The 16,146-nt window shown below is 39.1% G+C and overlaps 1 protein-coding gene across 11 annotated transcripts in view; it reads right to left on the bottom strand.

The window, feature by feature from the left end:
• LOC129177920 (adhesion G protein-coupled receptor L2-like) overlaps positions 1 to 16,146 on the bottom strand; it is a 133,216-nt gene that overhangs the window by 96,294 nt on the left and 20,776 nt on the right. For all 11 annotated transcript variants that reach the window (XM_054769539.1, XM_054769542.1, XM_054769540.1 and 8 more), the window contains exon 2: positions 2,767 to 2,977. In XM_054769539.1, the coding sequence (XP_054625514.1) occupies positions 2,767 to 2,842 (76 nt within the window). In that variant the 5' untranslated portion in view covers positions 2,843 to 2,977. The remainder of the gene's footprint in view (positions 1 to 2,766; positions 2,978 to 16,146) is intronic.

Raw genomic sequence — 16,146 nt, 5'->3', positions numbered from 1 at the left:
TATAAGTCGCAGGACCAGCCAAACCATGAAATAAAAGTGGGACTTATAGTCCGGAAAATACGGTACTTAAGATATGTCAGATCAAAGCAGAATCACTACATAAGACTTCAAAATGTGATATTAGCATCACTACTTCCAAGGGCTGTCTTCATCGAAGGATTTTCATAATATGATTTGTTAGATTTTGTTCATAGTCGACTGACAGTTGGCTGTTGTTGTTGTTTTTGTTTTTTTTTAAAGAGCAGAGCTAATGGTAAATGGTAATCCCGACAAATAGACAGATCCCATTTGCGACTCTTTCCACCTCAAAAAAACAGGCTAAAGCAATCAGATAAACAAATAAGCATGGTAGGTGTGCAACAACAGTACCGGTACTTTAATTTATTTAAGAGACACAAAAAGCAAGACGAACCAAACCGAAACAGTCGCTCTCGGCATACATCACAACAGTGCACACGGAGTAGGAACGACATAGCTTGAAAAGCAACAAATTGCCCAAACTCTAAATTAGTAGCCTTATGTATTGCATTAAAATTCACAGATATAAAATGAAGTTGGCGTAACAGCCCTACCTGTTTTAAATGATAAGCTGTTGGCTGTTGTCGTATGATACTATATGTAAGAAGCCGCTGACACAAGTTGCATTTCACTTTCACCTTCTTCTACTCCTGAATCGCCGTAAACAGGGTGAAAATATGTCAAAACATGCACCCCCACTGTATTGCCTATGCTACTGTCTTGCTGACTAATACACCACATGGTGGCACCATTTTTAAACCCCAAAGTCTGACCCCCTTTAATCAAGCTGACTTGAAATTTCTCACACAGCTCAATGCGCTCAACAAAAACACCCACTGTAACTTTAAGGTGTTTAGCCATAACACCATGAAATGCTGTCTAACTATGGGAAGTTGAAACTGCAACCCCTGCAACATTGCTCAGCTCAATAAGAAACTGGCATGGAAATAGGAGTTCAGAACAGTCCATGAAAAAAGATTACTGTAATTGATCAATAATCTTAACCATGATCTATGTAGTCAATGCCCATCCCTACAGGAAACACCACAAATCTCCCCTATCTAGCTGCTCAAAGTAGGTAATACCACCAATGTGTATGACCTGTGTTTTGGTCAAAACCTGATTGTCTTCTTCCATTTCAAGGGCCAGGAGGTCGTAGCAAACAGACCTTTCATTGGCTGGAACCAGAGATGCGAAGCTTGAGGATCCTCAGGGTAGCTTGAGGATCCTCAGGGTATGACAGGCTGAAGGTGGAGTGTATAGTAGATAGATTGTGATACTTTGCAAAAGGAACACACACAACATTCCTTATTGATGAACGCTTCATATGCATGCTTTGCACTGAGGACCCACACATCAGCTGAAACCCAATACCTGGCATTTCTGCATACCAAAGCACTATTCTGTCTTTTAAGTGTTTCTCCAGGTCTGCTCTACTCTATCTTCAAGCCAAATCTGACATCTCATCTTCAAAAAGTTGCAATAGTATTTCTGTGTAAGACTTTTTGTTGACAGTTGCAGTCCGTAAATCCACAAATGCATGAAAGGTAGCTTGGATTGCCTGTTTTGTAGCTGTTGGATGCGATGAAACGTAAATCTATCACAGAACCAAAAAAGACAATGAAAGAATTCAAACTGAAAAGCAAGCCTTCCCCCAAAAGCAATGCACTACGTACTATAACCCACAGCCAATGCTCAGCACACAAGCATGCTATTTGGGTTTACTTTGTTTCATGTACAATGGAAATGAAAAGGGGTGCTGGGTGTGGAGCTGTAATGATTGTCATCAAGCAGCATTGGTGGTTTTGATGGGATGTAACAGACGGGAGTGTTTTGTGACAATACTTGTAATTACAGCCATCAAAAGTGAGAGAAGGAGGCTTTGCATGTCATTACAGACAATAAAACACTGAGGCGTTCTTGGCACTAAATTAAGGGCCCTGCTTTTGATGGTGACAGGTATACCGGCTACGCGGAATTCCATTGGGTGGTGGGAAAATAAGCGATTGTAGCATATCAAAGAAGACTGCAGCAAACAGACGAGTGTGAATCTTTAAGGTTGCATTCACAAGCAATTTTTCCCATAGGAAATATTGTAAATCCAAGTAATCCATCGAAGGCAACAAAAAAATTAACAAAAATATATTTTAGAGAAAAGAATTATAGTTTTACATGCAGAAAACAATGTGAAATAATTATAAATGACGAATGAATGAAACTTCTTGTTGGAGGCAAGATTAAATTCAATAGCGTTTTTTACCTTCTTCAACAAATTGCTGGCACTCGCAACTTTCTTTGGCCCCAAGGAGTGTTATTTAGCAGTCACAATAAATAAAAACCAGGGGGTCAGCAATGCATAGGGTGTTTTGTATGGGAACTTGATTGCACGGAATGATACAGTACATAGCAAACTGACTAGTTTTAACCCCAAGTGTGAATGCAGCCTTCAAGATTTTTGACATACTACTTGTGCTTGGCTCTGGATCTGAAGCATGTTTCAGTAAAAGTGCCCATAAGGGTTTCAAGGAATTCCTAATGAGTTGAGCATAAAGCCCTTTTAGTCTGAAGGGTATAAGGCACGGAAGTAAAACTTTGCACCCTTGCTGCAAAACTGCTTTTCAATCCTTTCAGTATGACCACGACGAATGAGACAAACAAATTCCAGGCATCCATAAGATGAATAATAAACCGCTTCTTAAAAGGTTGGCCAGAATCTCATTAACGGCACGCTCCACCACAGTAACTCACCTTGTGACGAGTGGCAACAGCAGAGAAGGAGCAAGAGGCAGGCAAAGAGTGGACACCTCCGCAGTGAAGAGGCCATTGTGCCCTGTTAGCAAGTGGCCCAGAAGCTCAGTGGCCAGTACAGGTGGTTTGGAAGTATTTCGGTGGCGAGATCAAGAAGCAAGTGTAAAGTCTACAATCTGTGGCTCTCTGACATCGCCGGTCATAGTCTCATCTGCAGAAAAAAAACAAAGTAAGGAAGCATTAAAATTCAGCAATTGAGCATAATTATCATCCAAGCCTGCGGTGTCATGTTAGATCCGGCTTTTTACATGCAAGCTTTGGTGACATTATTGCAAAAACACTAATCTGGATTTAACATTTGCACAGCTGATGCTGCTTAATGGTTGTACGTTCGCTCAGCTGTCAGCTATCGAACACACGCTCAACTGCAGTGTAGCTCCATTTTCAAAATCCGTCACAATCATTGCCATTGAAAACCTGGATTTTTAACATTTACCAGTACAGTCATGTGAAAACATTTGCGATACCCCCATGCTTTGGAAGACATGCTAGCATACATGTAATACAGACATTCTCACAGTTTTATTATTATTACACAAATGCTCAATGACTTATGAACAATTAGTTGATAAGTCCCGCTTATGCCCCTGCAAAGAACATTGCCTCCATGTGGTTTGTCAGAAAATAACAATAAGCACAGACAACACAATAAGGGTGCATGTTTCTCACCCTTTTGTGTGCAGCAGGTCAGGAGTAGAGAGTTATCTTACACAAACAAATAAATACAGACATGAAAAAGGAAGCTAATGTCCAACAGTAACAAAATGATGCCAGATCTGGGAGGAGATCCCCCAGACACCATCCGTAGTGTCATTAGGAGCATGCCCCGACGTTGTCAGGCATGCGTACAAGCACATGGGGGCCACACAAACTATTGAGAATCATTTTGAGTTGCTACAATGACATTTTAGCCAAATGGACCAGTGTGCTCTATCTTTCTATCAAATTATGTGGCATCATTTTGTTACTAACACATCACCCACTTATTATCAGGAAAGATATTCAAGATCATTTTTCCCCCAGTTTAGATCTGATGTGTTTTCCAAGTGTTCCTTTAATTTTTTTGAGCAGTATATATATATATGTATACACATATACATATTTATATGTGTATACACACACACACACACATATATATATATATATATATTTTGGTTGTCTATTTTTTAAAGTAGTATTATTGCAACACTATTTGGGTTGCCTTTTGTGGGACAAGGCGCTAAATCATTTTCATTCCCAAGGAAATTGTTCGGGAATGCGGACATATGCTGTTCCTGAGAGGAAATTACTAAGCAAAAGATGAATTAAGGGGATATTATATGATTGGACGTTCAGTAAGTGCTTTGAAGGGATGTCATGACATCGGTGTCATTTGGGTGTTTTCTGTGCCTGATCTTTTCTCCAAGCTTCTTGCAGAAAAAGTCCCGATTTTCAAGCACCAATAAGTGCTAATAACTCACTGGTGCTAAATGAGAGGCACATTTTGCTCCTTAATTAAAAGAACAAGCTCAAATGTGCTCAAAGTGCTATTATGCGTAATAAATAGGAGCAAAAGACTCATTAATTTTGGTGCTTTTCTCTTAGCATGGAGTAAATCTCTCTCTCTCGTATGAAAGCTTGAGGAAAGAAGTTTAACAGAAATTGAAAAACTTTGTCTTTCACACCTGCGAGGGAGCCAGCATGAAAACAAAGCAAATTGTGTTCTTGGCACTTATTTGACACTCGCCAACGCGTCACAAATGAATGCCTCATTCTCCAACTCATCCCTTACCCGCTTCCTTATGGGGAAGAGAGAGAGAGGGGGGGGCTGTCGCTCCGGCAACACGAACATGACGACTGCTTTGTGAGCTTACTTTTGTCTTCTTCGTTATCGAGGGCGGTGCAAAAAAAAAAAAAAAACAGCCTTTGTCTGCAGAGACAGCAAAAAGGTTGCAGGCTGAGACAGACTAGCACTGCAGACAGATAAGCTGCTTATGGGAGTCAAACACCAAGGAGGAACGTGTTGTGTTGCGTCCAAGTCAAATGCCACACACTCACACACACAGAGACATAACACATAAATGCATGTGCGCAGCCTTTACATATAGTATTTGGTCTTCTTTACTCCAATGTGGTTGCCATCCAACGCACATACATGATAGACCACTTGGAAGCTGTCATTATGCAGATGATGCACTTAGGGCTGTAAATATTTTATATAATCAAATTTTATATAATAAAATAGAATTTTAGTAATCGAGTATTCTACTGATTTTTTTTTATCAATCTCCTAATAGGAAAAACATATCTTTGCTTGGTTAAAGAGCAATTATAAATTCACATGAAAAAATAAAACATTTCACTAAATAATGAACGACCAATTGGTGATATATTTTTTTTTAGATAATCATTCGTTTTATTTCTTAAATTCACATTGTGCTTAGTGTAACTTGTGGTTATTTTTAGGGCTATATACACTACTGTATATGCAATTTGACTGCACGCAGAATAAACAGTTCTTGAGGGAGGTTAACTGGTGTGAATGAAGCAAGAGTAAGTTTCAATTAAATGGTATATTGGAAAAGGGGTAATTGGAACAAAATATAACAATATAACAATTAAAAAGAAACAATTAAACAAAAAAGGAAACAAAATAATACTTCAATGGGGTTTGAGAGTTCCTTCAGTCTTGTTGGTAAAAGTTCATTATTCAGTTCAGTTCAGCGGTTTCCCCTATTGGGAAGAGATCCTTAATCCATTGGTTGATGAAAAAAACTGTCCTACTAGCTTGCCACTTCGTTACGAAGGAATTTAATCCATTTTGTTTCGGTGCAAAACCAAGCGCTGCAAAAAAAAAAAAAAAACTTGACCTGTATAGGCCAGAAAACATGTGTCAATATTTCAAATTGTCAAAAACTTTACCGGGAAACACGTTTTCAATAATTCCCATTTCAAGTCATTATGCCAATAAAAATCATTACACAATTCATTCATATTTCTCTTCATAGATTCAATACCATTTCAATCAGATCACGTAGCATTCATTATACACAGTGCATGTTCTACTACTGTTTAGCAACCATTAAAATATCTTTAATAGACAATTAAAAACAGTCCAAATCAAGGTAACACAAGAAAAACTTAAGCCAACGACACCACTAGTCACTTAGTCAGGCAATAATAAATTAACAGACAAGTAAATGAGAAAAAAACACATTTCCGCAGTGGAGTTCATGGTGCAATCGGCGGAATTAAACAAGTAACACATAGAAAACAATATATCTGTATAAATAATTTATATATATATAAATAACACATAAATACAAGTAATTTCATCCACGAGTGACGCTCAAAAGATGTCAATGGGATACATTATGGTCGTCGACACTCCATTTCTATTCAACTGAAGCTAAATTTACAGCGTGACAGATTTTTGCGCCATGAAATCCACTAAAAAGTTATATATTCAATTATATACAGAACTATATATAAAATGCACAAATATTACATCATAAATAATTTACAGCATATTATTTAAACAATATACAAATTAAACAAATTTTGCTTTCATTCACTTGAAATGCTGTCCGCTGGGATACATTGAGGTCATCTCAAAACCACCCATTTCTGTTCAAATGAACATAAACTTGCTACTCTGATTTTTGCACCAATCCCACTAAAAACCTTTACATTCAATTATATAGAGAACAATATATTGAATAATATGTATAAATGTTACATAAACTCTATTATAAACAAACTACGGTCATTTTGCTTTCAACCACTTGTGAATTGAAATTAAAACTGAAGAGCTTTCATGTGGGTCGTCTCCGACCATCCATTTCTAGTCATAGAGAACAATATATAAAGTGCTTTATGAAAATATAATATATGATATACAGTGTATTCATTTTAAACCAGTGGTTCTCAACTGGTGAGACTGGTGAGAGTCTTTGCCTGAGGAAAAAAAACTATACAAAAATAACACGCTTTTATTCTGAAGGTAATTTTTTGTAATGCAGTGGGACGTCGTCTGTTAATATCTTTTAAGGTGGCACCCTTCAGAGTTATTTGAAACCTGCTGTCAAAGAAGAAGAGCAACGACGTCTGTAAGTACAGTATATTGTGGCGACCTTGAGTTGCACAGGAAATGGTCAGAAAAGGTCAAAATGGTCTAAATGGTCAAGCGGGCTTCATCAGTTCTGACTGGTGTGTGTCTCACCTAGTCTTTGAGCATGAGCTGATGAAGGCTGCTCGAATGAGAGGTGAAACATCTTCCAAGACAACCTGAACAGTCCAGTTGTGATCAATTGAATTCCCTGAGAATACAATGACCTGGATGAATGAAAATATAATAAAATAATAAAATAAAATAATGCTTACACACGCTTACATACATGCAAAGCTTTACCCACATCTACAACCCGCAAGGTATGCCGGGTAACCTCACAATTGTTACTTTCCCTCACACGCAATTTGGATGGCCACTTGTCATGAAGGGGTGATGGTGGGTTCCGCAGCCAAACCAGTTGAGAACCACAAATTTAAACCATACAAGAGCTAACGGGTGGGATAGACTGCGGATGTCTACAACCGTGCGATTTTTGCACCATGACATCCCATTAAATCATATCATGAACAAAAGGTATAGCGTGCTCAAATGACACATAATATATATCATAAATAAAAAAAAAAAATTAACTCAAGCGATGTCACATGGGATACACAGCGGCCGTCTACCACTATCCGTTATAATGGATATTATAATGAACCTAAAATCGCATCGCAGTCAGTTTTGATGGGCTCTCCATGCCTCACTAACGTGCTAAATATTTCTGGCACCATGAAATCGCGCTAAAGTTTCACACGAGCACAATTTAGGTCACCGCTGAAGTCATTCTATATGTGATCAATGCCAGCTCAAGGGAGGATGGCTGACACACAGCCAGCTGGATCCCCATCTAGCCTGACACACTTATTTATTATTTATTTTCATCACACTACCACTGCCAAGGAAACAGACATCCAGTTAGACCAGGGTGGTTATGGTTTTTATTTGCTGCTCAATAATAAAATCTTCCAGGAAGCCACCAGTTGACTTGTGGGCACGTCACCAGCTCTCCCAGAATGCACGTGACTCCTTCCTACATACGCACACGCCCGTTTATCATGTCACAATATGAGAGCCCGGAGGCTATGTGGTAACTCCGATGGTGGTTGACAGGAGGAGATCGGAAGCTGCTGAGGGGACACCCCCAACACCTCACAGCACTTCTGGCCTGCTGAGCCTCGGAGTCCCTCCAGACACCAGGGGGGCGAGAGCCCGCCAATACAGGCTTGCCCTCACCACCCCGGGGTTCTTTCTCCCGATTAGCCTGGCATGCGACATCACCCCGCTGAGTAACATGTCTTCTTTCTCCCTTAAGCTGGGAGGAGCTCATCTTCCTAAAAATACTGTTTTTGTTTGGTGGGATTTCAGTGATTTTCACCACTGAAGCCGACAAGACTTGGGGAAAAGGGATTAGGTGATTAACATCAAGATGCTTTACACAAGTACTGACAGATGCATCATAATTTCTCATTGGGGGGTGCGATGTTGCACGAAAGGTGGGGCTGAGAGGTTCTCAAGCAGAAAATTAGTTGAAGAGGTAAGTGAAGCATTGCTAACCCTTCCAAGATTGTGCAGAGGCATTATCTACACCCCAGTGCCACTGAAGTTAAGGTTATTTAAAGCAGAACTCAGGAATAACTGGACTAAAACTGTTAGATTCATGTCATAAACTTTGCTGAGTATCTAAACCCGACTTCATGTTAAATAAAATGTAAGTGATAAGAACATGTAAAGAATGGTAATTAAAGATGCAAACAGCATTGAACGAGCCCTCGCACCACCACGGGACCAAGCCTGGGTCCTGACTGTGGGCGTTCGTACATTTTTGTCAGTAAATTTTCACCAAGCTCAAGAGCACTACAAACTTTCACGAGAAGGAAGCCCCTAAAAAATGTGATTATTTTTGTACTTAGAATAAAAAAAATTATAGAAAAAATTATAATGCTGAAGAAGCAAAGCATTTTTGTCCTCCCACCTCGCGATTGGGCTCTAATTAATGTCCAATAGGCACAATAATAATAACATACTGATCAACTGATCTCTAGTATGGAGATTGGCTGCTGATCCGCTGTATTTTGAAGATCGGATAATATTGACTTGCGCCACGACATATATATATATATATATATATATATATATATATATTGCTCCGCTATATATATAGTTACACATAGAGGGGGTCCTATATAAAGGAAACCTAGTCAACATGAGCAAGCACGTTAGCGACGGACACAAAAAAAAAACTGAAACCAGTGCATGTCATCGATTTTAAAGCTCCATAACCGTACAAGGTACTGCTAATTCTTCTGGAAAGACAAAGTTATTAAAAAAATGATTTATGGCCTACCGCACAAATTTAATGTGTATAACCAAAGAAATAACTCATTTTAATTTGTTCTCCCAAATAAAAAGACACATATATGTAGTCTCTCCGGATTTGTATTTCGATTACCAGTATATTTTTCTGAAAATGACCAGCGACAACATGAATAATGATGCACAAACATTCCCAACATCTGTTTTCCTTTTGTCTCCCACACACACACGCACACGCACGCACACACACAGTTGAAACCCAAGGAGAGAGCTCTATCATCGGTGAAGATAATGAAGAAAGTTGCAGCCCGTGGTGAATTTTTCACATCCACCTGATAGGAATAATAAGCAAGCGCTTAAAAAGAGGACGGCGGGTAATTAAAGGATAATTAAAACAAATGGATGGAAGGAGACAGGCCCACATGTCTTAACATGAAATGAATGCGAGGGCTCCTTTGACAAAGCCAGCCTCACTCGAGCTGGAGAGGCGTCCGCAAGAAGGAGGCTTGTTGGTGGGATTCTATAACAAAATAGATGAGAGAGGGAATGCAGAAGAATGGAGGGGTAGTGGTAAGGGGGGTGCAAAAAGAAAGGGGCGGAAGGGTCGCCGAGGAGGATTGACAGCCTGTGAATACGGCCTGACCTCCCCGGCTTTTCCTCCAACTTTCCTCCAAAGGCTTAGTGGAGACAAAAATAAAGCCCGGGAATGTTAATTTATTTTCAATTGTCAGCTCCAAGAAGGGGGAGATGATGAGCGCATACATACATATCAAGTAGGAAAGGAACAAAACCAAAACACAAGTCCAAGTGTAACACTCACAGTGACATAGAGATGTGGGTTCTGCTGCAATTCGTCCTCAACTACTAATTTTAGGGAACGTTATGCCCCGCCCCCGTGCCCTACATTCAACACATGTGAGAAGGAAGTTTTAAACATCACAAAATGGTTGACGGACTAAAAGTGGTAAGGCTGCATTCACACATGCGGTTTGATACTCTGGTCTGGACCAAAAGATACTTGGTGCGCTCTTTGTTTTGGTTCTTATCGCGTTCACACTGGTATTTTTGCATTGTATTTTTGTCATGGAACCAAAGGCTGCACGGTAAAGAACATATGCATTAAGTAGGGACTTGATTGGGCAGCTTTTGTCACATATTACGTGATTTAACTCAAATATTCCAAACCGCAATGCTGTCTTATTTTTATATTCTCCTATATTTACCAGCTACGATAGGTTCTGGATCCTCATTTGTCCACAAGTAGTTGGCGGCGGAGTCTGCCATGATTAGTAGTTGCAAACAGACACTTATGTCACCCAGTGGCGCTTTCTATACTGCTATTGTTTACGGAGGTAGTTAGTTCTTATTTGTGGTTTCTGTGAAATCAATGCGCCCAGGAAAGAAGTTCCGGTAATTTAAAATGATCAAAATACAGCAAAATACTGCAAGTATGACATGATATCATAAATGTACCTGCTACTGCATGGTTACAGCATGTATATATAATAAAACGTTGTTGGAGGTTTATAGTCAAAATAGGTGTTCCATTACATGCATTGTTCGCTCCCTCATGCTAATTGTTTTTCTCTTTTTAGAACTCACAGAAAAGTGAGACTTTAGTTCATAGGAATTGTGGATGATGGGCAAAATTGCAAAAGAAGCGGAGTTCTCTTTTAAATATGTGGGTTGTTTTTATATTCTATATTTTTACTATACTAGTATAGTATACTTTATATATAATACTATATTTAGCTTAGATCACAAAAAGCTTATAAAATATACTTTGTGATTGTCAGCAGAGGGCAGACAAATATCACGACCAAAGCATTTTCTCTTCCATATTTGTCATTTCTTCATGGTTTTTGCTGCCACTTTAACAGTGGTCCGTGTCTTTTGGTCTGTGTTCTTTTTTGTACACACCAGTGTTGGAATGATCATGTTCACACTTAATAAACCGCAGTTCCAAATTCCTTTTAAGTGAACCAAACATGACAAGTGTGAACGCACCCTAAAGGAACTTTTAAAAAAAACAACAACCCCAAGATACTTTCTCTGAGTTATGGGTGCATTGTGATGCTCCCGAGACACTCCTTTGTTATGTCAGTCCTGTCAGGACGACGCTTTTAAACTCCGCAGGGGATGTGGTGTCATTTTCTCTCGTCTCCGGCAGCGACGTGGAAAACTTGCCTTCCACTGCCAGAAACATCAAGCGTCTGTGTGCATTTCCTCATCACGGCTGATGAGCTATACGAGGAGGAGGCGGCTAGAACAGGTTGTAAAAGGCGGTTTAGGCTTTGCTTGCACTGGAAGAATAAAAACCTCCTGATGTTTATTTACAGTCTTTTGTGATGACCAAAGTCAAGGAGACATGTGAATGTTTTGTAAAGAATGCCATATACAAAGAGGTTAGCTTGTTTCCAAAGGCATCATTCTCTCATCCCAAGCAAACACAACTAAATTAAACGTATCAAAAATCCTGCCTTTACAAAGATAAAGATAATAATGCTCGGTTTTGAACTTCATAAAAGAGATGCCTCTAAAACTTGCTATTGGTATAATAAGCATGTTGTTGATGGAAATGACACAAAAAGTAGCAAAAGAAGAAAAAAGAAAGCAAAATAAATTATTTTTCATGGAAGAGGAGTGGGATCAAATAAGCTCTGCTTCTTCCTCCTCCTTTTGAGACATGTTGAATTGTGCAAGTGTACCATTATTACCCCAGATTTTAATGGACAATTGTGAGGAAATTAAATGGAAATTTAACTTATTTTTGTGTTTGTTTTCTTTATTTTTGTCAAGTTGTTTTCGAATTTTTTGCACAAATACGTTTTTTTTTTTACAGTCTTTTGACACTTACTTGTGTCATAGTCAGCTGAAACATACGCATTAATCAAATAAAAATGCACTCAAAACCCACTCAAAATGTGGGCTTCACTGTTAAATAGCAGTTTTACACTACTGAAAACCTCACAAACATATGGTCAATCAAACTTGTATTGAATTGTATTCAGTTGTACAGCTATACATAATAATGGTCAATTAGCATTATGTTGACCATGAATGGTGAATGTTCTTCTTGTATTTCCCAATTTAATCTGCAAGCGTACATTCTGTACATATTCATTATCATACGTGTATTTAAATATAGACTACAGTGGACTAGACATTGACATTGCGTGTAAAATGCCATACTTGGATCACTCAGGTTGCAATAAGATACATTTACAAGTGTTTTTGTGATGTTCCCAGAAATTCTTATCCCTATTATTCAACACTGTGTTCCTTCATTATTCAAACTCATATTGAAAACACTTGCAGCTATCATGATTTGTTTTATTTGAGATAAATGATTCCAAACAAAAAAGGAGGAAGCAGAAGAACAGAAAACCTTGGAGGAAAAAAGTGTGGTTAAATGTTCTCCTTCTTCTCTGCAGAATGGAGAGACCCTGAAGCCTGCAGAGTTCCATTCATTTATTGAAAGCCCAGCACACACAACAGTTTGGGGCAGTTTGGGTGTGTTTGGGGCTCTTGGCCAAGTGATGGAGACAGGAGATAAGACTGAGAGCCACTGAGCCAGATTGACATGGCGAAACACAAGTTGGGGTGACCGAAGAAGCTCTGTAAAGTCCAGTGAACAAAGACGACCCGAGCACAAGCATGTAAGCAAAATGCCTAGAGGTGCAAGCCTATGATTTCCCCCCATGATTGTATTAACAATCAATGTTTTGTTTTTTTTTTTACATTTTCTTAAATTGCTCCATTTGTGCAGTGATGATATAGATCAAATATAGTCATATAAAGGAGGTGGAACTGGCAATACTTGCTAACTTTGCTTGGCTTTGATTAAACTGTGCCATTTGTCTCATTTTTCGCCTTTTCATTTATGTCAATGATATTATTATGGTTAATACAGTAAGTACCTGCACTAAGGTGGTGATATTTCCAGTGTTTATAATTAGTGCTGGGAATCTCAGGGTGCCTCATGATACAATATGATTTGTGATACATGGCTCACGATAATATCTCGATCGGGTGGTCATCTACGGTGAAATGAAAAGAAATTATTTTGTAGCTTGTATCTTTCAGCCTTCAGTTAGTTTAGGCTTCAGCTTATCCGTGACACTAATAAGGCCATGTGGTATGGAAAATGGACAGATATTTTACAGCATATCTTAATCAGAATACAACCAGCAATGGTGCAAAAACAAAGGCACTGTTCTAGTGCAACATAACTCCGAAACAGGATTTTATTTTAGCGAAACAGGATATTATTTTAGGTGTCTGACAAACACTATTTTTAATTCATTCAGAAAACACATCTCATGTCTCTCAAATAGGTCAAATCTATAAAGTAGAAGCATAAGAACAAATATTTAGTGTAGTATCGTAGTAGTGACATAATCACCCTCAACATACTCAATTTAATGACGCGGATAGGTTGAGCAGTAAGACAATGTTAACAATAAGCGATGTAAACTATACAAACGTCTTTACATTGAATAACAACATTTAGCATTTAAATAGAAGAATCAACATTTCTCTTACTAGGCACAGTTTTCTCCGTGGTGACGTACGAGGTGGCTGTAAATGTCTGTCATGCCGCCCGTGTGTCTTATTTGGGAGAGATGCTTCTTACATCCTGCAAAGTCAGCGCTGTCTCATCCACGCTATAAAAGCCAAAGTGAGTCCAGACATGTGATTTCATCTATGCTGACGCATTTTCCCGTTTAACTCACCGCTTGAGTCCGCCATAGGGTGGCATTTGTTTGTTTTTCTTCTTCTGCTTTCTTTTCTTAGAAGGGTGCAAAACATTTATAGCAGCTGTATTTTATTAATAATAAAAACGCTAAATGGCGAGAGCATATAATACATCGTAGGGTTAAATATCGCCATAGATTGATATATTGATATTTCATCACACCCCTATTTATGATAAAAAAAAAAATTTCTGCTAGTTTAAAAAGGTCAAAAAGGGGGCGGCATGGCTCGGCTGGTAGAGTGGTCGTCTCTCAACCTGAAAAGGTTCGATCCTCCGTCCTCCAGTGATCATGTCGAAGTATCCTTGGCCAAGATACTGAACCCCCAGTTGCTCCCGATGCTGCGTCATCAGTGGGTAAATGTGCCAACAGTGTCAAAGCACTTAGAGTGCCTTGGAGGTGGAAAAGCGCTATACAAGTGAAGGACCATTTACCATCTAAAGGTCTGCTATGCTTGATTCATTATTCTTGTTTTGCATCTGCAAAGCCCATGTTTTGATTTAAGTTTTGCTTTACTTTTTGTTCATAGGCACTCTTGAGTTCCGTCAATGACTGTTGTCAATGACTGTTGTCAAAGGTAAACCTGCCATGACGACGCCTTATAAAGACATTTTGACATGTTTTGTAATGGTGGTTTTGAGGGGAGGTTTGCAAAAAGCAAGAGCTGACCATGTCTTTGATGAAATTAAATGTCAGTTTGGTTTATAAACATTCTCAGGCCGGTCACGCTGATCTCGGTAGCCGCTCTCGTTCGGTACTGACATGAATAAACTGACTTTGCAGCAGTTATCCAAGCAGTAGGGTCACTGGAGATGAGCACGCAGAGTGACTCCAACGCTGACACAGGAAACAAAAAACAGAGATTCTTCTTTTCAGTCATAAAATCATTTCATACCTCCTCCGCACATACTTCTAATGCTCTCTCCGGTGCACTCATTAAGTACACACACTGAAACCCGCCACCCCCACACACACAAAACTACTCACCATGGGCTAGCTCTCATGTTAAATCACATTTTTACAAGGAAGTCACAAGATGAGCAACAAACCCAAGAGAAAAATTGTCATCAGTATGTTCCTTCTCGCACAGGTCACTAACTGGCGAACCTGGATCTATAGTCAAGAAATTATTTAAGTACTTTGAGTTTTGACAGGGCTCTACTATTTTGACCGACACAGCTTTTTTAGACTTACAGTACTGGGTGATAAGATCAGGAAATCTACGAACCAATTGCCTGAAAGTTAAGCCATGCCACCTGATACTACACAGCCAATCAAATCGGTGCATTCCAGGTGCTGAATGTTGTGGTTCTTCACTCATTCAATCCCAGCCATTTTTCAAAAGACAACCATTTCAGTACCGGCCATTTTAGACGATTTTGACTGATCTTTCTCTAAGAAGAGAAAAGTGGACAGTGAAAATAGAGCTTTCAATCCAACATTTACAGATTCATTTATGTTCATTCTTCCTTCTGGAAGCACAAAACCAATTTTTGTCATATGCTCAGAGACCGACTAAAAAATGTCAATGTGAAATGAGACCAAACATACATACTCAAGTCTGAACTGGATCTTAAAGCCGTGGAATGAACAATCACCCTCCCTGACCCCTTCATTCACTGCCCAACAGTTTCTAATGAATTTTCCCTCAGACCATTCCAGTCCAGGTTTAAAATCATGGCAGCTAAAGTTATGACAAGCTAAAGAACCTATGAATTAGAATTTTAGTTGCATGCCCCTGTTCTAGCAGATGATTGATACAGAGGAGAGTAGCTGGTTAACAGACATGTAAGATAAAAACTGAGAGGCCAAGCAGGATAGTGTATCTGGATCATTTGACTTCAATTTCCACGACAAAGGAAATGGCACATTATTTGCAACCTATCCATCTCAAGGTCGTCATTTCAGGAGGCGCTTTATCAGAGGTGTTTACCTCACATGACAGATTCAGATGGGACTCGTAACATTTTTGATGATAACATTTGTCCTCTTCTAAAGAATACTTCATTCCAAGGAGGGTTTATGAAAAATGAGCACAGACAGAAAGGAGAGCTGCTTAAAAAAAGGACAAGTCCATGGTTGCAAATGACTACAATGTATCCTGCAGGAGATTACGTGGAGTTCTTGCTCATTCATTCCAATAGCAATCTGCAATTA

The sequence above is a fragment of the Dunckerocampus dactyliophorus genome, chromosome 2 (assembly GCF_027744805.1).
Source record: "Dunckerocampus dactyliophorus isolate RoL2022-P2 chromosome 2, RoL_Ddac_1.1, whole genome shotgun sequence".
Classification (NCBI taxonomy): domain Eukaryota; kingdom Metazoa; phylum Chordata; class Actinopteri; order Syngnathiformes; family Syngnathidae; genus Dunckerocampus; species Dunckerocampus dactyliophorus.
The sequence above is the reverse complement of the archived record's forward strand: the minus strand, read 5'-3'. Positions and strand labels throughout refer to the sequence as shown.